This window comes from Apodemus sylvaticus, chromosome 1, assembly GCF_947179515.1.
Source record: "Apodemus sylvaticus chromosome 1, mApoSyl1.1, whole genome shotgun sequence".
Lineage (NCBI taxonomy): Eukaryota > Metazoa > Chordata > Mammalia > Rodentia > Muridae > Apodemus > Apodemus sylvaticus.
The window spans coordinates 130,097,707-130,123,622 of record NC_067472.1 but is presented as its reverse complement, the minus strand read 5'-3'; the positions used below and the strand labels follow the sequence as shown (position 1 = coordinate 130,123,622).

Sequence of the window (25,916 nt, the reverse complement as noted above, 5' to 3'; positions counted from 1 at the left end):
AGATCAAGCTCAGAGTTTCATCCATGTTAGCTAGGTGCTCTACCAGTTGAGCCACACCTACAACCTTAAGTTTTGGACTTTGAAAGTAACTTTGATTGTTAGGATATAAAAGACAGGAAATAAATGTAGCTTCTAAGTAAAAGATACTTTCTTGAGTGTTAAAATGAAAATTCAGTACAAAGAAGCCTTAGTACTTATGATTTCCAAGAAAACAGAAGAGTACAAAAAGAGCTGGCATGGTCTATAAGTCAGCTGCTGTAGGAGCTCCACCCATGTCTATGGACTGCACTGAATCCCTGGGCAGCATGGCTCTGTTCTGTATATACTTGAGATATGTCTCAGTGTCATTTAGAAAAAGGAAGTTGCTGAGGCCACAACCCAAGTTATCTCCTTGTCTAGTTCTCTAAGATACCGAGTCTCTACCAAGATGTCCCAACAATCTCCTCCTTTTGTCCCAAACTCGAGGAATTTTGTGAAAACTACTAAGTTATTGTTCCAAAACTGCTTAGAAAAACACCTAGTGCTAAACATTATTTACTGTCCTACCATGTAAACTCTTTATAAGTTAAAATTATGAAAAGATAATGAGCATTTAGTATTGTGCTGTAGTTGGTTTATTCTACTCTTGGACACTTACACATAACTGATAATCATGTATATTTGGCCATTTCAGTCAATTCAGGATTCTGTTCTTCCCTGACCCTGAAGTAGCTCTAGCCTTTGGGAACCTCCTTGTGTAGATATACTAAGCAGTAAATTTTTCCACAAGATGGCACAATTGAAAAACTCCCAGTTTTTCTTTGTTTTCTTTTTCTCTTGAAACATTTGTGGGGTTTTTTTTGTTTGTTTTTATGTAGCAGAACAAACAGAACCCTGATTCCTGTTTCGATTTAGATATCTAATTTCATACTCTTTTGACAGTTATATCGCATTTTCCATAATTAGGATTTTTTTTCCTTCACTAGGAAGCTTTTTCTCCTGATTGTGCTTGTATCCACTCTGCTATATTGACAGCCCACCTATCTGTACACTATATGCAATCCATGTTCTGGGATATCTGTCATCAGCCTTCCCTCCCACCCCCAACAGATCCTGGCCTGTCCCTTTGTTACCTCTGTGTTGGAGAGCTGGAACCATGGTTGTTTCCCATAGGTAAAGATCTCCCAAAGAATAACCCCAAAGCTCCACACATCACTCTCTGTGGTGAACTTCCGGTACATGATGCTTTCAGGGGGCATCCAGCGGATGGGGAGCATGGTGTGTCCTCCCACCTAAAAAAGAGCAAAAACAGTGACAGAAAGAGTTACCAGATGGCCAGAATCAACCAGAAGTCTATCCCCTTCTTACATAAATGTACCCTCCATGCACTGGATCCCAATATGGCCGTGCTCTAGGCAACCTGAATTCATAGGTGAATGGGGATGCTGACATCAGTGAATATCATGAGAGCAGCTATAGTTCAGACCCTAGGGGAGAAGGGAGACTTCTTAACACAGAGCATGAAAACTAAAAGGTGATCTGAAGTAAGACAGAAGGTTTAAGAATCTGGCACTAGAATATAATCTTAAAATCTTCCTTTAAGAAATCTCCAGGAGGAAGCCAGGAGAACCATGATGTGATCCTCCAACCATCAGAGTAGTCACAAGCACTAAGTTAGAGCCTTTGACAAAGGTGATCAAGGTACAACTATACATTACAGGCATTTGATCTGTAGATTATTACTTTCAGATCCCACTTAAATTTCTCATCACATCTTGGGATCTGTGCCTCGTGTGAACAGCATAGAGACTTCCAGAAACTCCTAAGTGAATGCATTAATAAGAAATTGGGTGGGGAAAAAAGAGTAACTCTTCAAAATATTTAGTATTATACTTCACAGAGAATACAGTCTTTAAAATGAGCCTAAGAAGATACTTTGTGGGTTTACCCCCAAGATGCAAGGGGAAGAGAAAGTGACTGAGAAAAGGAGACATTTGAGATATGACTGATGCAAAAAATCTCCATAAATATTCACTATCCAGTAGATTAGAGATATTAGCACACACAAAAGAAAGTTCACCGCATGTTTCAAATCTCAGGAATGAATTGCATCATTACCAAGCAGAACGTCAGAAACTAGACCTCTTCAGTTAATAAGTGAAATTTGTTCCAAAAGTACTTGCTGTTTGCTTGAAAGGAGGAGAGTTTTGTGTCTATGTCCCAGTAAACTGTTGAAACAAACATCTTTCCCTAATGGGCCAGTTGAAGGAACACAGCAAAGAACACTGGAAAGCAAGTAGCTAAAGAGATGAAAACCTCACACCTAAAAGGAGAGAGAGAGAGAGAGAGTGTGTGTGTGTGTGTGTGTGTGTGTGTGTGTGTGTGTGTGTGTGTGTGTGATCCACTGGAAACATCTTAGGAGAAACTAATCTGCTGAATTTACAGAAAAATCACTTTTAACCTGGGACTTTTGAAATCAGCCTAGTTTTGTATATACTGTGAAGACAATGCAAATTGTGTCTCCCTGTAAAGCAAACAATAGGACTCTTTACTAAATACAGGCTCTTCAAAGAAAAAACAAGAACCAAACCAAAACAAGCAAAAACCCCAAACCACCAGAAATTAATAGAGTATGATTCTAGAAGAACAGAAAAAGGAATGCAAGGTATGTGCTGTCTTGAATTCCACAACAATAGGCAAATAGACCACAACAATGCAATTTAAATCTAAATAGTGCTTGCTAATTTGGTGGCTAATGGTAATACAATAACTAATAAGGGCTTCCTATAAAATAGAAACATAAAGTAAATAATATTACCAATAATGTTAATAGTACTACTGCTGCTACTGCTAACCTAATTATGGGGAATGGAATTTCCACATAATTTTAACCATAAGTGCAGAGGAGAGTGGGTACAGAAATAATTAAAAGCCTGATAGAGACATTATCATTAAGAGAGGAAAGAAAAGCACTTATAGATACCAATCAATTATTGATCATAATAATTTACCCTTAAATATGCTTGTGAAAAACTTTAAGTAGCTTCTAAAAGAATAAAAGTACTACAAACAGTTCCCTAACTGTTCAGGAACATAGTATCAAAATCTTTCATCTTACAAAAAAAAAAGCAGCAATAATGAACAAAATGTACAAAATGAAAGTAAAATCTGATACTCTGCAGACAGTAAATATAAATGGATTATTACTACCTCTAACATATGAGGAATATTTAAGTTAGAACTCAAGGTCCATGCTATTTATAAAAGCTGTACTTATAACAAAATTACCAAAAATATTAAAAATAAAACACTGAAAGTGGAAGCAATAAAAGTGAGATATAATTGGCCATATATATCCATATATAAATGTATACAGGCAAGCATGCATATGTGTTTATGTAAATGCAGATGGTCAATTAGTTTTCCTTAGTTCCTTTCTTTCTAGACATTTAGTATTATTATGTGTAGTTGGAAAACTCTAAATATCAACAATTTAATATTAAAAAGGTCTTATATCATAGTTATTTCAAATAGAATGACATATATAAAGTTGGAAAATTTCTCCATTATGATAACCATGAACTTGTTTACTCCAGCTACCACACTAGCACTATGTTAAATATATGCATATATAAAGAGTAAAATATTATAAAATTTTAAAAGCTGATAAAGCTATCACAATGAAAAACTAATCCACACTAAAGTTGTTACTTTTTTAATTTACAAAATCTAATTACATATTAAACCTCAAAGGAAATCTGAAAAGAAAAAAATAAGTACATAATAAGAACAAGAAACATTTTCCATAGCCAATAAAGCAAATTATAAATAACAACAAAGGATTAGTCTATTTTACAGTTTATGGGAAGAAGGAATTAAAATACTATTTGCTGAAAATAATATTTAAAGCAATTTATTATACTATGAACTGAAGTCCTATTCAATGAATCCTATGGAATATAACAGAAAGAATTTTAAGAAATATTTTAGAAATTAACTATTGTTAGAGTAATTAAGTTATAACTAAGCTAAGTAAGGATTCAATTTTGAAAGGAAGTAAAATCCTAAAAGTCCATACAGTAAAAAGAAACTAACAATGAAGACAAAATTTAAAAAACAAAACTGGTTTAGTATAAGTCAAAACAATGATAAAACAATCAAAAGAGGCCAAATTACTTACTTGATCTATATAATGAATTATCTGTCTTTCAAAAGTTATTAAAATCTTTGGCAAGGTTAATAAGCAATGTAAAAAGAAAAATGTAAAATTATAAAAATTAAAGTCCAATAAGATTTAAAATATAAGTTTAATGAGTGACTTACTAGAAATACTATAAAAAAAAATTGAGAAATACAGAAAATTTGAGAACCAAATATAGCAAATCAAACTCACATCTGGTGGAAATAAAAATGTGGTCTTGTATGTGAGTCATAGTAAAGATTTCCAATGCAAAAACAACAAAAAAAAAAGATGCTTTCTCAAACCACTCTTGGTAGCTTAAGTATATGTAAAAGCATAATCAGTCTAACAACACAGAACCTCAAATAAATAAATACAGATAAAGAAATTTAGTCTGTACGTTCTTATAAAGCTACCTCAGTTCTAAATATAATCACTAAACTGAATAGCTTATTCAAAATATATTGCAAGAATAAAAACCTAAAAATCAACTGTTCCGTTTACCTAATTAAAAAGAGAAGAAAAAATATATTCTTTGAAAAGATGCTAAAATTTTCCAATACTGTCTTCTGGTTGAGAAGTCTAATCTATTAATGTGGAAAGGAAACTTCTTTTACTTAACACGTTACATATCACAATGCCTGATAAACCTGAGAAACACAGAAGAGATTTGTTTCCCTAATTTTGTAAAACACTATCCAGGAAACCCTAATCAAGGTAATAAAATAATTATATTGTTAAACGCATACTGCATCAAACTGGCCTCTAAATATACAACTCTCTATGCCTAGATTAGTGAGGTTCTCAGAACTCATCAGAAAAGTGTCTTTGTGCAGCAGATGGTACTTAACACATAAACCAATGAGGTAAAGGTATGCAGAAAATAAGCGGCTGTAGAAGCTCAGCCACAACTAGAACATCTGCATTGCACCACTTCTACAAGGCTCAGCAGCCATCAAAGACGGGAAAAGAAAGATTGTGAGAGTCAAGATTGGTAGAGAGGATGAGTGCCAAACAGGGTCATCTGGACATGACAGGACCTATACACTCATGAGCTCATAGTAGCTGTGGTTGCTTGCAGAAGACCTGCATGTGATTGAACCAGTCAGCATTCTGGCATGGAGGGGAAGGAGTTCATGCCTAACTGAGATGCTATGCAGATTTGATGTTTTCCATGGGAGTGACAGTTTTCTCTGAGGGAAAGTCAACCACACTCCAGTGGGTGAATATACAACCAGAAGTCTTATGAACAACATAAAGTCTATGGGTTTAATAACCCAAAGTCTATGGGTTATTAAATTTTAAGAAGGCAGACACAAAGTGATTAGGGAGGTGGATAGATCTAGGGAAAGTAGTTACATAGAGAAGTTAGACATACATATGACCATAATATATGTATGTTATGAAATTATCAAAGAATTAATAAAATAATTATTTTTTAAAATAAATATCTGATAAAATGTTGAAGCAGAGAATCCAAATTGTCTGCTGTCTGGGTAGAGCATGGTTGCTCAAAATAATTAACAAAAAAGCAATTAAAACTGTTATAGTTTAGTAAGATATGGAAAAATAATAGCCAATCTACATGAACAATATTACAGTAATTTAAAACAGAATTGAAAATGAAACTGTATAATATCAATAAAGCACTTGAAAAATCTGATATATAACTTGGCTTAAAATGTATAGGTATATTCAGATCAAAAATCACAAAATAGGACCTACATAAATGGAGTTTTATCACTTTCTTGGATAAAAAGGTTTGATGGGATAAGTCACTCATTCATCCTTCAAATACAATTTAAGATTTCAGTGCAATATATATTTAAAACTCCCAATGGAATATGTTATGGAAACTGCCAAGATGTATCCAGAGTATATCCAGAGTAGTGATTGCTTAATTAAAGAACTGTTGAACTAGAACAATAATGGAGATTTGATCTATCAGATAGCAATACATTTTATTGTACTGTGAAATGAACACCCTGTATTTGGCTCAGGAATAGACAATATACCAATGTAACAAAACAGAAAACCTGAAAGGAGAACCATGTATAAATACTCAAGTTTAATATATGAAATGATGGGTTAGTAATTAAAGTGTTGTGACAATGAGCTATTCATTTAAAAGATACACTTAGATACCTACCTCACACCATATACAAAAATCATTTCCAGATGGATTAAAGAGCTAAACATAAAAAAACAAAACAATAAGAATATTAGAAGAAAACTTACAAAGGTATTTGTATAACCTCAGGAGTAGAAGACCTTCCTACATGACATACACTTAAAAAGCCATAAAGGATACAATTTATAGACACAATTTTGTAAAATTAAATAGCAAAGACAAAAATTTGTAATCAAAAGACAAATGACAGAAACATCTGCAACATAAGTAACAGATAAATCACCATAATCATTATCATTAATATGACTTTGTAAAATGGTCTTGATAAGCAGCCTCAGGCTGGCCTGGAAGTCTCTGTGTGTAAATCAGGCATGCCTCAAGCTGACAGAAGTCCTCCTGCCTCCACCTCCCCAGTGCTGGGACAGACAAGGAACTAAAATCCACATAATTCATGGCACTTCTTTGCCGTAGATAAGCAAACCAACAGACAGATGAGTGAAGACTAAGAGCAGACAAGCCACAACATCGCTAGAAATGGCCACAAACAAATGACAGGATGCCAAGTCGAAGAGCAGACACATGTATTTTAATGACACTTGATAAAAGAGGAAAAGAAAGGTTGCTATCTGATGCTTGAGGCCTGAGACCTGTTGTAGTAACCCAACCGTGAGACTGGAATCTGTTTCTGAGGGCACAGTTCTTGCATTGTCTACCCACAATGAAGATGTAAGAGCCCTGGGTCCTGTTGATTTCACTGTAGGTAATAGAAAATTTTTGTCTTGTGTGTAGGCAAAAATATTTGGTTGAAGTTTGTCATTTTGTCATTTTAAAAGGCATAGATATGCTTATTTTTAAAAGCATATATGATGGTTAAGACAATAAAAAATGCTATATGTACTGCTAGCTAAGTATGTTTAGGATGATATATGTAGTATTTGAAAATACAACTCATTGATAAATATACATTGTCATTCTCATTTATGTAAAAATGAAAATATATAAATATAAGCAAATACAAACACAGACTAATAATATATGCCTTTGTGAATGATATTAAAGGATCCAGAAAGCCACTAAGGCAATAATTTTCTCTAGAGATGAAAGTAAGAAGGTTCCAAATTTTATTATCTGTATTTCTATATTGTTTACAATTTTACAGTGATCAGGTAACATGTTTTAAATTTCCAAGATGAAAGGAAAAGCAAACAATTGAATAGACAGACAGAAACCAACAAAATATACAGATACAAACCCACAAAAAAAAAATCAGTTTTGTAAAATAAGTATGTTTGTGTCAGAATGTGCTAGAATGGTTTGTTTCACCTGGCTTCTTGAAAACAAATAGAAGTCAGGAATACCAAAACATCATCTTGGGTGTATAATTTTCAATAACGGAACCCTCCATTTGATGCTAACATATGTCTAAGTTGATGGTTTTTATATAAAATACAGAGGATGTTTTATATTGAAATCTCCATGTTCGGAAAAGGAATTCAAGAGTTCTGGGTGCAACTGTGATGACCCTAAGTGTTTGTTTGAACAGACAACTCCCAGAAAGGGTCACAGGGCCCCTTTAGAAGATTGTCATAAGTCAGCAGCACTAATGTGAGTGATGTTTATACTACATTCTTCTAAGAATAGTCTTAACATGGCAAAAACAGCAAAATTAGCAAGTCAAGGAATTGACTGTTGAATTTTACTGTGCCTTTTGACGAGTACTTGGCTTTTATGAACTTAATATTTCTTCAAGCTTCGAAATATGAGTCACACAAGGCTGCCTCAGCGGGCATCATGGATATAAAAACCTACCAGGTATTATTGAGTACAGAGATGTACACATAGTACAGAAATTGATCACTGTGTATGTCTTCACATGCTCCTAGATAACATAACAAATTTAACTTCCTACAGTTCCCTTATTGCCCATAAGAACCCATATTGATTTCCTTCCAGCATTCTTCCACATTGAAGAGACTCAGTCTGGGAAAAATAGCAGTCTAATAGTTTCTAATGACATAAAAAAGAGAAAAAAGAAGAAAAGGAAAACACTCCTTGACAAATATCTTCACACTAAAACTTACCCAGACATAAGCTAGACCAATACTAATGAATGGAGATCTCATATGGTCTCTTATTTCATTTTTCTTCGTTCCTGTGGGACAGGTGCCTCTATTGTGCCCACTTCACAGATGAAAAAAAGGATGACTTACCCAAGCTTTGCCTGAGTAGTATTTGTTTGTGATTGGAGCTCTCTAGGGGATTTGTTTGTGATTGGATCTCTCTCAAGATCTCTTTAAGGATCTTGAAAGTAAACCCTGAAAAGGGGTGACGTAAACTAATAAGGATCAAGCAAGATGCTGGAGAATGATTGCAGCAATTAAAAAAAAGTAGAAAAATAAAACTTGGAATTAATTTCTCTTAGGATAAAAAGCCCCTATCTGCTTTCAGAGCCTCCCACCTCCCCATTACTGCCTTCTGTTGTCCTCTCTTATCCTGTCGACCTACAAAGTCTGGAAGAAGGGAAACCTAGAAGGAGGAATTTATTCAGGAATGGTTTTGCTCATTAGGTTTAAATGTGCATCTATGGAAATTTGGGTGATCCTGAAATCTCAACACCTGCTCTTTATTTGCTTCTCGTGCTGAACCGGTACAGAATTCATCAGAAACTTCCCTTCTTAGATCATCACGTATGTTGACTTAAGAATACAAAACTTCAGTTATTAAATCTGTTTCCCATTAAAACCATTGTCGCCAGACATACAGTATCTACATGATACAGCATGTGCTTTCTCTGAAACATAATGGGAGGTTAAGTATGTCTCTCTTATATGTTGTCATGATCCATCAATGGATTCTGTCTGGTCACTGATCATAAAGTCCCCTTTAACCTAGTGATTTTAGCAACCGTTGATGATCATTAACCAAATCTATTATTTCATTAGTGGTTCAGAAGGATGACATTCTAATTATAGTATGCCTTCTGCACTTACTAGCAGAAAATCTATAAATAAAAACTTCCCTTCATCTGCTATGTGATTATATGGATTATAGCTTATATGAAGCAGGCTTGACTATTTCCCTGTATTAACTTGTTTTGAGGGGATTGAATTTATCCCCAAGCACTACGGTTTGTATGTGGTTTGAACACATAGGCTTGGATATTTGAATACTTAGTCCAGAGCTTATGGAGTTCTTTTGAAAGGAAAAAACAAAAAGCAAAAACAACAACCACAAAACCTTTACTGAAGGAAGTGGATCCCTGAAGGTGGATCTTGAGGTTTTATAGTCTAGCACTACTTCCTGCACACTCTCTTCTTTCTTCTTTCTATCACAATATAATCAGCTCCCCCATACTCTTACTAGCATCATTCCTTCCCCTCCATGACAAGCTATACCACCTCAAATTTTGAGTCAAAGTAAAAACTTCCTCTAAGATGCTGTTTGAGAGTTATTGGTCATAACAATAAGAAAAGAAGAGGCAGCACTCTCCGAGGGTCAGCTGTGAGGATTTTGTTTTGCTTCTGAAAATCATTTTCAGGACTTGCTCTTTTTTTTTTTTAACTCGCACTTGAAGTGTTTCAGTGTGCTGCAGTGACTATTTTTGATGTCTTGTTTCCTTCCATCTTTGACCAATGGAAACCTCTTAAAGCTGTGACTCCTTCTCCTCTCATATAACCCCAGTAGTCTTTGATGGCACCTTCACTTTCTTACATGAAAGAATATTCTATGCTCCTCTTGTTATTTCCTCCCAGAGTCTTTGAAGCTAATGTTTCTCCAAGGATCTCTGTATCTTTTTGATGCACAATGGAATTTTGGGACCATAACATGGATCCTTGCGAGTTCTCTATGCTACTAGGGTGTTTGTGTCTTTGGAGTCTTTATAGTGGGAAATTCAAAACTAAGAATCATTTTTTGAAAGGGAAAATACACAATGAGCTCATGATTTTGCTTATCCACTCTCAAACTCAGGATTGCTTGGTTTTCTTTGACTTTATATTTCATTTTTTCTCTCATGCTGAAAATCATAAAATTATTTAATTCTTCATAACACATTAGTGTCACTTCTTTCTGTCCTTAACATACACCAACTAGAGGAATATGGAAAGTATAACTTTAGGTTAGCTCTTTCAAAGTTACCATATAACACATTTCTCTATTTTACTGTTTTTCAATTTTAGAAATATTTTGGTTTTTAATTTTCCAACTTATTTCATGCCGATTATTGACCATATTTTTAAAAAACTGAAACATAACTTCAATCTTGGAAGCAAAAGACAAGATCCTTTTACGTAAATTACAGCTTTATTCTTATTCCACTCTTACCACTAGTCACTCCTACTCACACCCTCCTACAGAACACAATGATGGGTTGTTCTAGCTTTTTTTCCCATTTGTTTTTGTCGGATTGTTGGTTGGTTTGTTTGTTCACACAAGCACATATTCATTCAAATTAATTTCTCGGTTCTATGCTTTGCTTTCTTAACGGGAGTTCACTCTTTCCTCATATAGCTGTATAAGACTCCACTGTGTATGCCAGCTTCTTAGCTTATCCAGTCAACCTCAATTTACAGAAGAAGAGCCTGGACTTCCTCCAAGGAAGGCATAAGGGATTGAGACTATTGCTCACCAAAGTCATTGCCCACCTGAGTTTGCAAAGCTTGACAATACATGAAGACCTCCAAACACATCTACAGTAAGGACAGCTTTGAGGTATTTTAAAGATACTCCACTCTTATCTGTGCATTTTCTAAACTTGAATATAAAACTCTCAATAGTCTAACAAAGACTACTACCGATTAGAGCATAAATCTTACACTCTGGAAACTCCAACTTCTTAAAGATGATAGATAGATAGATAGATAGATAGATAGATAGATAGATAGATAGACAGATCAAAACAAAAACTAAAGGAAAACAAACATAAAAGGCTATTAGAGATATAAAATAAAATAATTATTGATAAGAGACCAATAAATAGTTCCGGGAAATAGTTCAGAGACTTGAGTCACATGTCAATAAAATAAATTTCTTCACACATACACAAAAACAATAGAATTTATCCTGAATAATACTTGATATTAACAATAAATAAGTTTATCAATAATGCATGTGGCAATTGGTGAATAGAGGAGATAAGTTTCCATTAATATTTTACTTTTAGCTTCCATGGTCATCAAAAGCTGGAATATATAGCTATTACTGTTATCTACTGCCTATTTCTGTTCATTGCTAATAATTGCAGGGATACTCATTTAAAAAACTCTCTTAACATTTAGAAACTTATGGTCACTGGACATTAAAAATTAAATTTAAATCTTCATACACATTTTTGTCACAGTAAACCATGATAGAGTGGCCAATAAAGGGCTTTCAAGCATAAAAATAAATTACATAAAGATAAAATTCAGCCTGGTAACTGGAATGAAAATATAAATTCAAGAAGAAAAAGGAGCCATGTAAAAACGGCTGTTTAAGAATTTGTTCATGTGTTAAATAGATGATGTACCAAATTGCTCTGGTATTTAAACTTCATTAGATGCATTAAAGGAATGATGTATTTTTTAATGTCAATGTTTACAATACTCCAGAAATGATGGTAGCACTTGAAACTTTTTAAAAGGTTGCAACCAACTACATAGAATGTTTCTTAATGACAACTTTAAATGTGTTAGGAGCATATATAGCTTTTCAAAATTCTTTTGAGATCATAAAAGTTTGGAGTTCTTGCGTATAGAGCATTCACATGCATGGATGAAATGCCTGTCTCCCTTGTCTCTCCTCAAGTCTGTGTCTCTCTCATTCCCAAATGGAAGTAATAGGAAAAGACAGGAGGAAGAACATCACCCTAACTAGCTTGGATCCCTCAATACTCACCCTTCACTTTAGCTCTTAGTCCTCAATCGCAGCCGCATCCCTAAAAACTGAAAGTAAGTAGAACAGAAGGTACTGAGTGGGGCATGGCTTCCTGTGACCCACAACCCATTCTTCCTGGATGTAGAATGCTATGTGTGTACCACAGGAAACTCTCAGACCCCCTCAATCCTCACACATAGCATTGGCCTCTCTCCTGAACAGGAAATTGTATTTGTGTATTTCCTCTGAGGGGCTCTCACTTTGCTGTGGTGAAGGGGAACCCTTTATTCCAGATCAAAGAGAAACTCAGCCAGGCTTTAAAAGGTTCTCATGCCTCTATGTCTATTACAGGGACAAGGGGCACTAAAGCACCCAGATTCCTTCCTCTCACCCAGACATTCAAAACATCTACCATCACACAACTCTGACTAGATAGAAGGAGACATGGTAACCCATATTACAAATAGATAAACCAAGACTCATCAAAGAAGAATAAATACATATCCACAGGGAAGAATATTTCTATTTAACAACTCAAGCCTCTTCTGTATGGAAGGAATATGAACTAATCCAGGCTTTCTGAAGGAGATAACAAAGTAACCTATCTTCTTTGAGGATTCAACTGCAAAGAGTTGTTAAAATTTTGAAACATATGTTTACGACTAAATGGTCTAATCATCTGGAGATTGTCAGTTCTGGTAGTGCTAGTGATTTTTATTTATTCAGTTTTAGTATTTCTTAATTTCATGTCTTAGCACAGAGAAAAATACCATGTACATTTACAAAACAAATCTAACGTCAACAGAGATCTTCTTCATGACCTGAAAAGTCTGTTTAACACTTAATACATACCCCTGTGGGTTTTGACTCTTACATCCTAACCTGCTCTGCCACATTCAAGACATACATCAATCAGGACAGCTATCTCCTTGAACATGACAATAGCTATGGTGCTAGTAGCCAGCACTACAGACTGACTGGGCCTTTTTTCCAGATCTTACAACGACATGAGACCTCAGAATTGTGAAGTCAGAATTGCTATACTTGTTTTTGCCTCCCTGCCACACTCCCCCCAACACACACACACACACACACACACACACACACACACACACGACTCTTCCCAAGAACATGGCTGCAAGCTATTGTTTCACTTCCTGGTTGACAAATTGAAGAACTTGACCCCAAGTCTAGTAGGCACTTGGAATTTTTCCAAGGAAAATTGAGAGAAAATTTACAAAGACATTAGAGTAGGGGCTCCCTCAGAGCAGGGCACTGTGGCAGCTTATGCAATCAGCATCCATTTAGCAAAATCTCAGAGAAAAAGCTGCTGCATCTGAGCCTCTAGCCCTGGGATTAGGACAGATCCTCAAGTCTTCCAAAACTACAATAAGTTAAGAGTCAAGCTGTTTAGCAAGGTGAGCCTAGAGGATAAACAAACCTATTGTGATTCTTCCCAACTCTCTTACCTAGAGCTGAATCTGCCAGGAGCAAAGTTCTTATAAGGATGCTCCAGGAACACATTCCTCTTTATAAAGTCTTATCCCTGCTCCCTTTCTAAATGCCAGCATTCATTTAAAGTCCTCCCTGTACTTTAGTACACCTAAGCAGTATATCGATATTAAAGAAACCAGACTATGCATTGAAAAAATAACTTGGCCCTTATTTTCCTTTCCCGATGCCTAGACTTGGCCTCCTGGCTGCACTAAAATCTTCTTATGGAGAGAAACTTTAAGATGTTAAAAGAACTCAATTCACAGAACAAAGTTGGAAGTCTCAGCTCAGCTATGATTCATAAACCAAACTGGAGACAGAAGAATCCACCCAGATCTCAAATGTGCATACTTATACTGTACATAAAGGAAGGCCAAGTCAGTCCATTCACTGAGTCTACATTGCTTTTAATTATCCTGTAATGCTCAAGGACTCACAGTTAGGATTAAATTTATGATCACATAGATTTTGGTCAAATTACAAGTCATCTCTTTCAAACAAAATTTCACTTGCCCAGATGTTCTGTTTCCCTTCACATGGTAAGTGACACCCGAAATGTGTGTGATAGGTTGAGAAAGGAGAGGATCCAAAGCAAGCAGAGCGATTACATCTAAGTGAGCAGAGGCTGTATACCAGTTCAGTAACCACGGAGTGTTTATCTTCAAGAAGACTTACTTCCTTGTGTGTGGAATGGGGATAATAACCCACCTACTCAAAGCGCATACTGAAAAGAAATAAGGTAGCAAATGAAAAAGGAAATATATACATGCACAGAGATTTGAATCAAAATCCTCCTTGAAAGCATTTCCCGAAGTTTCCTGGGTCTTAGACATTCTGCTTAGTGAGCCCTGACAACAGTGAAACAACCATATTGGATAAGAAAGCAGATCAGAGAGGAGAAATCAGTCTGTTGCTAGACAAGCATCTGTCTGAAGGAAAGCATCACCATCCCCCAAGCTCTTCTTCTTGTGACATTTTGTTTTTGTTTTCTGTTTTTGTTTGGTTTTAGCTCACGACAGTGCCATCAACAAGCACTGGGCATAGCCTAAAAAGCAGTCAGGAACTACATTAGTGTCAGTCTTGATTCCTGCATCTGGTCTGTCTTAAAACAACAAAACCAAAACCAAACCAAAACCAAACCAAACCAAAAACAAAACACACACACACACATAGCTATGGGATTCAAGAAAGGCACCTAAAGTAGATCCCACAGAAGACAAGACTGGACTAGAATATGTAACACTCTCCTTGCTCTGAGTGTGAGATCCTACTGTAGGACATAAAGCAAAATAACTGGGTTCAAGAAAATGAACTCTGACAAGCGGGAGAGATGGCTCAGTGGTTAGAGTATTGGCTACTTTTGCAGAAGACCAGGGTTCTGTTGCCAGATTCACATGGCTTATTTATAACTTAAGTTCCAGTGGGTTTGGTGCCCTCTTCTGACCTCCACAGGCACCAGGCACACATGCAGTGCAAATACATATCTGCAGGCAAAACATTCATACATATACAATATCAATTACTAAAATTTTAAAAAGAAGAGAAAAATAAACTATGAAATAGCCTTTTATGCAAAAGGCAAGTTTTGCCAGGAATTACCTCCATGACTTGTTTTCTCAATATTAAAAAAGTAAACACAGCAATAACTAAGTCTGTTTTTTATTACCCAATACTGGCCATGAGTCCAGGGTCTTGTACATTCTGCATAAATGATCTAACCCTGGGCTATGACCCTGGGTCTTTGGTGTTTGCTTGTTTGTTTGTTTGTTTGTTTGTTTGTAATTGCTCTCTTGCTTCCATTTTTATTTTATGACCAGTTTTACTAAGTTGCCCAAGCTGGTCTTGAATTCATTCTATAACACAGGCACAGACCTCCCACCTCTGTATTCCAAGTGCTGAGATTACAAGTATGCATGCACACTATTCCACTTGAATGATGAGTTTACTGTAGGATTCTGAGCTGACAAGAGATAAACACCGCAGGTGTCATGAGAGCAAGAAGCTTTTCAACAATCCATGAAATACTCTTCTTCATGACCAGTGGGACCCTGTTTCCAGGGAAACTCAGGATGAGAGCTGGACTGCCCCTTCAGCTTTGGATGAGACATCCAGGCCAAGTGATCTTCTTTATTGATGTTCCTTCTTCATTCTAGTTCCACAATTCTCATCCTCCTAACTCCACATTGGTGAGGTATGTCACACAGAAGTTATGTCTGGACGTTAGGAGAAGCCTGTGCATCTGTTGTTTGGGCCCTGTCTTGATGCCTGAGAAGAAGACAGAGTAAAACAGCTTCTGCTTTGATGCCCCTGATCCCATTCATCTCAGGGATTTCGGACTAATTAAAGGATGTTTGTAAGGATAGCCATCAGCAGGCAGCTCCCCTGACAAGAGCTAAGGATCAGCGTTTCCTACATCAATATGATCTCCTTCAGTGCATGGCACCTGCATCATTGTTGGATGCTTGCAAACCACCTACAAGGAGGTTCTGCCCACTGTGCACTCTTCCTCTAATCCTTGTGAAGACTCTTCTGACCCAATAACTTTGTATAGCACTCATCTTTCAGAAACAAGACTTCCTGAAAGCTGTCTGGGATGAGGAAAGACAAGTAACCAGCCATGTGTTTGGGCCCAAAGGAGAGCTAAATTGAGCCCAGGCCTAACATTTCTGGAACATTCAATACCCTGTGTACTTTCTTCAGTGCCCCCCAGGGCAGGGGAGAGATGTGTTAGAAGAACTGATGGATTCAGAAACAGAACCTAAGAAAAGAGAAAAGGTCTGTGTCCTCCTAAGCAGCATTCAAAGTCAGAATGGCATATCATGACGCAGGCACAAACTTACAGCCAAGTCACCTGGAGAAATCACTTCACCTTTTGGAATCTCAGTTTCCCCATAGATTAAATAGTAATAAGATTTTTTTTCACAAGGATTAAGTGAAAACAATCCATAGAAATTTGGACAGGGTGCCTGGAGTTTGATAACTCTCAATATACATTAGCAAGGAACAGTCAGAGTGATGGTTCCTGTGGAACAGTCAGAGTGATGGTTCCTGTGGGCGTTAATGTGGGAGGGTAGATGTGGAATACCAGTCTATTGCTCTACTGTATGTTCATATTAGCATAGAGCAATCTCTGAGCCCAGCATCGAGATCATTTAAGTGATCGGGTGTGATTTTTCTATGTGTAAGGAGATGGGGACGCTTGGTGGCTAGGGATAGAGTGATTAAGCTGTATTAGGGAATCGATTTCCAGTGTCCTTGGCTGCAGCACTTTGAAAGTAAAGCTACCCCCAAGGAAAGATGAGAAGTCTTTTCTGGCTTTGCATTGCTGCAAACAGCGAACCAGACATTTGCTCCCATTTTCCTCTGGACGCTGACTTTCCCTCTCCAGTAAGGTCATGTACTGCAGGGTCAGCAGGTCAACCAGAAAGCCACAGCTGTTGTCAGGGGTGACAACTACAACTTAGAGATCCCTCCAAATTAGTCATTTTAGCTGGAGGGAACCCAGAACCCTTGAGCCAGGCCCTTACTCTTTTATTAACTGCCAACTGAAAATGCCAGAAGGAGCAGAGGGAGGTTGGGGGTGGACTCGGAGCACTTTGCATATTTTAATTACTTCAGTAAACAATACATACCACAGCAGAGACCTGTCGTCCATAGCTGCATCCCGGGGCTAAGGAAAGTTGGAAGCTCATCGTGAGAGGAACTATGAAGAAGAGCCCCAGCCTGGGCAAACTCTTGGCCCTTCCTCTAACCTCACTGAGGGCTGCTGAAGCAGCTCAGAAGAGGGTCACTACAATGGGACTTTGCATACCCAAGAGCTTTCTAGAGAGAAAATGCACCTGTTCACCTAGTGGGAAAATGGGGTGCTTCTTTGAGTCATGAAACAAAACCCTTTCATCCTGGAGGATGGAGAGGAAAGAGCTCACTTGCAGGACCACACACACAAAGCAGTAGATACAGTTCTTCATCTTCACTGGAAGGAGGGAATTCAACTTAGAAAAAAAAGAGGTGGCAGAGTGTCATTCTCAGGGAATCCTGGAGATGGCTGAGCACAGCGGCTGGAGTATTCTGTGAACTGCAGGCTGATTAATCAACACAAGCTGCTACATGACTATTTTATTCAGCACAGGTACCTAGTCAGGCATCCCCTGAGAAATTCCAGGAGAGGGGTATTGATTGACCCAGCCACACTACCCTGACAGAGGCCAGAGACACATCCAGCATTCTAGAAGGGAGACAGCAGAGTTCCAGAGCTGGTGAAAGCGTGGAATCCAATTAAAAGGCACTGGGTTGGGACCCAGGTCACCTGAGATCTTGTCACAGTCCTGACAAGGTGGAACCTTAGGTCTCTAGAAGACTTAGAATTCCTTTCAGTCTCAATGTTCACATCTGTAATAATGACATATTAGACTAAAGGACTGTTAAAATTCTTCTCTTCTCAGAGACTACAGGAGTTTGTCCATGGCATAACTATTTATCGGAATCAGAATATGAAGCACATTGAATGAATGTCCTTTATAGGATTTGCAGTCTCAAGTCTGCTTTTCTAGAGAGGTGTGTGTGCCTGAGTTGTGTGTGCTTGTACCCACTTGCACATGCATGTGTGTATATGTGATCAAGCCAATGAGAACAAGAGCCCAACCTCAGGAGGCCTCTCCAACATTATGTGACACTGCATAGTTTCCTATGTCCATATTTCTAAGGTAGATTGGTAAGCTTCAGGGGGAACTGCAATGATTGATGTCTCAGTATCACCTAGTTCCAAACAGGAAGTCCCAGTGAAGCAGAGAATGCACAACTCCAAAATGTTCCTCCCTGCCTTGGGAGAAGCTTAGCGTTCTGGGACCTACTTACTTCAACTCAGCCTGCTGTTCTGCAGAGAAATGAGGGCAGAAAACGGTCTCAGATGAACAGGATGGGGGCTCAGAGCTCAGGCTCCATGCCCCATATGGCTTTCCAGGCCATTGGTTAAGGCCATCAGCTATGGCTAACACCCTCTCCCTTTGTAAATGAGCTCTGCTTTTGGCTTTCTCTTCATGGTCAGACAATGCGAGGTGGGGGGGGGGGTGTAGATGCTCTCAGGACCAACCCAGGAGAAAGTCTTAAATGCTAAGCCAGCAATAGCAACTGTATGGTTTTGACCTTCCCCTCTCACAAAGACAGCCCTACTCTTCTATATGCATTCCTGTTTCCAAAAGCTCTTCCAACCTTCTGAAGTTCAGTCTTTCCCTGGGTTATCAAGTGGGTTGCCCGCAAATGAGCCAGGCTAAATGCTAGAGTAGGTAATTTCCAGGAGGAGAGCCTTCATCTTTATCTAAAATTGTGGTACCCGCCATAACAGAGATGACAAAGGTGGTCTCAGTATTTCAACTCTGAGGCCATAAAGAGAACCCGTTTCTCAGGGAACAGAGCCAGAGAACAGCACCTTTAGGAGCCACTACCCAGTGTCATGATATATGGTAAGTGCATTAGGATGTACGGCTTCATTTACCTGCCTGAGACACTGGGCTCTAGAAATAATTATCAGTGCCCACTTTGCATGGAGGAAAGCAGACAGAAAGTAGAGAAAGAGGGAAAGGTTATAGGTAGTTTATTTTTAAAAACACATGAAAGTAGCAAGACTTAGGCTTAAAATATTCTGACTCTCAAAATCAGCATCCTTGAACACACCAAGCCAAAATTTTTGTGCACTTCTAAGTCGAAGGAAGACTGAGCAGTAAAGATGTTTTAAAGCATGCAAGCTGATGAGTTGGGGCAGGAAAATGTGTTAGATAGCTTAGAATTCGACTTCTATAGACATCCCCCATGAAAGTTGAAGGGGGATTTTCATTCTGAAATATCCATATCAGCAGATGCAATAAGTTAGATAAGGGCTCACATCATCCCAGACAGCATTCATAAAGATGACACCAGACAGAATCCCATGCTTCCCATTATCATAGACAGACTGGAAAAGGCAATCAGGCAAGGGCTGTGCCTCCTTGGTCAAGACTTTTCTCTGCATGATGTCCAACTTGACTGCAGAGATAATACTGATGATTTCTCAGCTGAATTCCTATACCAAGCCATTCCTGGGAAAGGCAAATCTTGTGTGCTGATCTTAATCTCCAGGAATCTGTTTAGCCACAACAATATCTATCATATAAAAATTCAGAATACACTACCTTTGATTGTTTGGACATCTACTTTCTGTCAATATCTCTGTAATATTAATGTCAAAGACAAAACAAATGAAGGAATGAGAAGAAAGCTTACATGCGGATGAGAAAGAAAGGAAACAGAGAAGCCAGCATACGGTGACTCTGGTGCTATCACATGGATCCTGGTCTAGCACCAGAAACAAACGTACTTCTGAATTTACTATTAATGTGTCACATTGTCTTTTTTGCTTAAAGGATTCTAAGTTAGATTTTCTTTTACTTGGAGCTAAAAGAATCCCAGCAAAACATTGGAAAATTCAACTCTTAACTTTGTCTCTATTTCTGGGATTAATTGCCTCAATTTTAGAAATGAACCCAAGAAGAGAAAATAAGGTAGAGAGTGGAAGGCCATGCAAAAATGGGATTCCCCCAACAAGGGCAAAAGCAACAACTGTTTCCCTTTACCCACCTTCTGCCCTACAGGCCCTCATACACCAGAGCTTTATCGTCCATAGCGCGTCATGTGTTAATTCATGACCTGTGACCCTGAATGGCAACTTCCTCAGTCAGGTATGAAAATACATTTGGCTGGAGATCTTGTTGAAATCCTGTTTTCCATCAGGGTTAACCACAAGCGGCTGGAGAGAAGAAGGCAGCAATAATCATCAGCAGAATTAACTCCTGATGGCAGGAGGCCGGCACCAGCCCAGAGACAGCGGAACTCACCACCCCTTCTAGTGTCTACCCACTGGAGGTGGTGCCACAATGCTTCCAGACATATGGATTTCTTGTGAGTCATTTGTCTATGACAACAATTATGGTTTCAAATGCACTTGACCATCTTTGAAAGAGAAGTTCTGATCAAAGAACAGATGACAAAGACTAGGATAATTTTCCTGTGAGCAGCCCTGTATCCAGGAAACCTCCTGTCTTCTTCTGAGGGGCTCCCACATATCCTTTGCTTGAATACGTGAGCTCTACCTCATCCAAAGAAGCTCTTATTATCCTCTTCTAAAGACTTACTTGGCCCTAGATATCTATTCATATCATTATAGTGTGAAAGGGAACCAGGAATTCAGAGATTAATTGCCATTTAAAGGAAAAATCACCTATTCAGAATAGAACCCAAGCAACTGGGAAGACACAATGAATCCATCTGGTTTTATAAGTTTCTGAGGTACCATATGAATGAGAGGCACCTTGCACAGATTAATATTTTCATTCCCCTACCCCACCCCCCAAAAACCATTCTTAATTCTCTTGAATCACATGATGAGTTTAGATAACAAGGAAAATGTAGAATACTACACTTGGTAACCTCACTATGGCTCTATCAATGTTCCAGTGTCTTTTTAAATGCGCCTTTGCTTAGAGACAAATTCAATGAAATCAGAGCTCTCCCACAACATCAGTGATAATTGAAATAGGGATAGCTCAAAGAGAAGTGAACAATGTTTGTTTCAGTCTCCTCCCATAGGTCTTAGGCATGCAATGAGAAGGGTATATGCATGAGCTGGTTTCACTGGGGAGATAAACTTCTTATCCTTTAGCATGCTGGTATGCTAAAGGATGTACCTGCAGAAAGGTGGCTCTATAGCTAAAACCACCAGGCCTGAAGGCCAGAGTTCATTCACCAGGACCCACATGGTGAAAGGAGAGAACTGATTCCTACAAGTTATCCTCTGGCCTTTATGTGAGCAGGTCCAAACGCATTTCCATTCATGATAGATAGATGATAGATAGATAGATAGATAGATAGATAGATAGGCACATAGATGATAGGTAGATAAATAGATAGATAGATAGATAGATAGATAGATAGATAGATAGATAGGCACATAGATGATAGGTAGATAGATAGATAGATAGATAGATAGATAGATAGATAGATAGATAGATCGATAGTCCCAGAGTGACAGAAATACATACATAAATACATACATACATACATAAGTATGTACGTATGTACATACATATGTACATATGTACATAAGTACATACATACAGACAGACAGACATACTATAAAAATTAATGAATTTTAGTTTGGGGATCAGAGCAAGTTCACAAACTAAAATATACATTTGACCAGCTCTTTTTGCTTGTGTCTAGGGCTTATCCTTTGTCCTTCTAACAGTGACTAACCCTTACTTAGATTTAAGACATGCCTTATATAAAGCAGGATAGGTCATAGATAACCAGCCCCCCAAAAGGACAAGAACTAAATATTTCTCAACTTCACTTCCAGGCCCATTGGGATTTCAAGGAGCCTCAACAGATACAGAATGGAGAAGTCAGTCGATGCTGAGAGAGCTTAATGCTTTAGAAGAAAAGAGTTATTTGGTTTTATTGTATCAGGGAAGAAACTCAGAGCCATAAGTCAGAGAGAAATATCCTAAGAAAGAGAATGAACAAAACTTTTCTCTTTAGCTTCTGAGTGAAGAACAAAATCCTTCAATAGCTCATAAGCTTTGAAGAACCAAGGTGTGATTGAAAGGCCATAGAGGAGTAATGAGTTGACCAGAGTAAGTTGTCTTCAAGGGCCTGGAATACACTCTCTTGGTATTGTCATCAGAGTGGTAAAGAAGAGGAAGGGGAAAGTAAGGAACAACTTCCCTCTATCTACAAGGAACATCCTGTGAAACTTAAAGAGACTTGCTTTGACATGCATTGAGACACCCTATTCAGGACATCACATTGCAAAATGCTAACAAAGCCAGAATTGCTTGAAAAACAGCAACCTTTAGAAAAACTGGAGAAGAATGTTGACATCCTGAGATGCATCTTCCCTTTATTATGTCAGGTCTGTTTCATGTGTCTAAATAGTGACTTTTCTGGTGAGGTCATGGAACCTCAAGAGTCCATCTTATGTGTAAGGCAAGATATTGATTTTTTTCCTAGAATACATATGGGAATACATTGCAAACAGATTCAAAGGTGCATAGCTGATATTGTTAAATGTAAGCATAGGATCTGAGGTGTTGTCCAGATACGTCTGCTTCTCATAGATGGCACCCCCAAATCCAAGGAGGTGAGTTTGTATGCTCCATTCACAAAGGCAGTCAGGAATTAGAAACAATCTTCAAACTCAACTTTTCACCCAACCCCCATCAAAACATCTTTGGACAGTCTCAGGACTTTGCATGCATTCTCCCCACCAATTAACTAAACCCAAGCACCATGCACTGGCCCTCCTTCTAACGTGCACAAGAAGCAGGACCCCTCTTACACAAAGGTTACACTTTCATCTCTGTTTAACATGAACATCACACAAGAAGACTTGCTCACATGCTACCGAAACAAATTTCCAAGGACCATTACCACTCCTGAGGAGAACACAATGTGAAGAAGCAGATGGATGTTGCTCTGCCATGCACAACCAACAACAACATGGCTACCACCCTAACATGTCTACTAATAGCTCTTGACCCAGCCATGCACACCAGAACATACATAGGGAGTTTCACTATTCTTTTGATCCCTCATTTTATGCAAACTGATACCCAAAGACAGCTACTGACACTGATGATAAAGGTGGAGGTTCAGACTTAGGTTCTTCTGGGTTTCAGTTCTGGCTCATTCTTTATTTTTGCATTTAAATGTCAGTGTGCTCATCCCAAAATGGGGCTGTGATAGCCTCTGTGGGAGCAGTGTAAGCTAAATGAGAAAGTTTACTCAAAACCCTTAGCAAGGTGCCTGCCTAGAGTAGATGCTCATCAAATGCAAGTTACCTTTCCCACATCCATCCTTGGTATTCCAGAAGGAAGAAAGAGAGGCCTTAAGATATGCTAAATGGCAACATAAATCACAGATTGAGAGACTTTTTGCATAGTTGCTCCTAAAATGAATGAATCAGCCTTATTCACTTTTTGATGTCCTCCTTAGTGATGTTTCTAGCACATGAAAACTGGGCTAATTGCCAGGCAAAGCCTGCTTGGACAATTCAAGGCCACCAAATATTCTCTTCTTGCTATCTAAAGTTTATATTTATTACTTCATTTGAATTCAGACATTTTTAGCTCTGACTTGCTTCAGAAAAACTAGCCAAACTATAAAAATCCTGCTTGGAGAGCGAGCTTAGATAAAATATGTACTTTTGTTTTTAAGCAGCTCAATTGCTTTGACATTCTACCTAAAGGTGCACAACGTGTATGTGCTGACACATACACATACACACACACACACACACACATACACACACACACACACACCACTATCACTCTCATCACCACTACCAACATCACACACTTCTCTTTCTACTCTCTTCCTTTGTTTACTTCTGAGGACCTGCCTCTCTAATTTGTGATACATCTTAAACTTTATCTTTGATTTCCCGAATTACCAACAGAAAAATTTCCCCTATTTTATTCATAATTGTCCTAATGTACTTGAGAAAGGTCCAATGTGCTATTTATTCCTGTTTAAGTATTAATAGCTTTCTCTTTTCACTCTAGCAGGGACCAAAGAAGCAAGTATACATACATGATCAATTTATAATAAATAACTGCTCCAATGAATTAATAAGTTTGATCAGTTTAGTACTTTGGTAAGCCTGTCAACTCCTGAAACCAATGGTGGACCCTACTGTAATGGAAAACACATGACATTTTGAAAGCAAAAGTAGAGGCTGAGCTCTTGCAAGCATTCTGCCTGCAGGTGTCACATAGCATGAGAATGGAAATTAAAAAAGCTGAACCTAAGTGGCAGTATCAATGAGAAGCCTGTGGAACTGAGGCTCTAGAAGAATCTGGGAGGCTATGCTTATTTACCTCCCTAACCAAATCAGGAGAAAACGGAGTGAAATCTTCAAAGTGTTTCCCTGCACCTGCCTATGAGACTGCAGCATTGGCATAGGATCAGATATAAGAAAACCGAAGCTTCTTCATTCAACATCACATTCAGTCGGTGTTTGAACACAACATCTGGCCTGGAGAGGAAGTTTCTCAGGGTGAAAAACGAGGATTCTACTAGATTTTTAAAGGGTGGTAAATTTTGTGATTCTGAGGATTTGTTCTACAAACAGAACATAAAGAATGCTGACAAAAAAAAGTATAAAGAGGTTAATGGATATAGTCTGATAACCAAGACAGGGCCCATGGACCCTCTACTGGATATGAAGTACGTCCATCTCTTCTAACATGGGGAGATTGAAATCTCCCCCAAATATGCACAATACTTTACTTAATCTGGCCCTTTAGTAACTCTCCCGAACATCAACTTAATTTTAGACTAGGATTCATCTGAGATCAAGAGCACAATTTCTGCTCTCCAACCCATCAGCCTATCTGTTTATGGTATTCTCAGATCCCTCAAGAGAACTTCTTAAGAGCATGAGACAACCAAAGAATGTGCAAGACTCAAGGCCACACTTTCTGAAATGCAAAAAAAAGCAGCCAAACCACCATTCATGCAGAGCCTCCAGCCTCCACCAACACACAGGCCTGGACAGACTTGCTGACAGCCACCTAAATCAACTTATGCACCTACTTTTAGCAGATCATGGCCCCACACCCCCACCATGCTGCATCCACATGAGACAACACAAGCACACCAAAAGCTTTGGCAGGGAACCTCCATGGAAGTTAACTGATGCCCCCGTCAAGGGGAAGGCAGTCAAAATAAAGTTGGCAGCAGCTTCCTGTACATGGAAGTTCCTCTCCAAAGCCTGCAAGCTGTCAGTGGACAGCCCTGTCCATCCCCTGGCCCCAGAAACAAAATCCAGACTCACTGTGGAAGCTGCTGACGCTGCTAGCCTCTGCTGCTGCCACGACACGCTGAATGGGCCCTTCTGGCATGGCCCTTCCTGACAGTGAATGAGGGAGAGAGCAGGGAGGAAGGGGAGAGAGAAGAAAAGGAATGAGGGAAGAGGGAGGAAAAAGGAGGGATGGGGAGAGAAGGGAAGCAGGCCTGTCTTTAATGAAATAGATGTCTCTCTTGAGCATAGCCTCCAGTGTCCTATCTCACACCCATAGGCAGACTCCTGATTGTCTGCCTACACTCAGAAGACCAATCAAGAATGATTCATGCACAACCTAAATGCCACAGCACCATAGCCCTGTTTGTAGTCCATACTACTCAACTGTCTGCCTCTGAGGAACACCAAAGCTCAACAGGTTTTCTGTTCATGGGTCAATTCTCCTT

General features: G+C 38.4%; 1 protein-coding gene across 4 annotated transcripts in view; it reads right to left on the bottom strand.

The window, feature by feature from the left end:
* The window catches only part of Ntrk3 (neurotrophic receptor tyrosine kinase 3), a 375,670-nt gene that overhangs the window by 5,452 nt on the left and 344,302 nt on the right, over positions 1-25,916 (bottom strand). For 2 of the 4 annotated variants that reach the window (XM_052160432.1, XM_052160440.1), the window contains one exon: positions 1,113-1,271. In XM_052160432.1, coding sequence (XP_052016392.1) covers positions 1,113-1,271 — 159 coding nt within the window. Of the gene's footprint in view, positions 1-1,112; positions 1,272-6,308; positions 6,351-25,503; positions 25,579-25,916 lie in introns of all 4 variants that reach the window. The other 2 variants (XM_052160417.1, XM_052160425.1) reach the window with 2 other exon arrangements.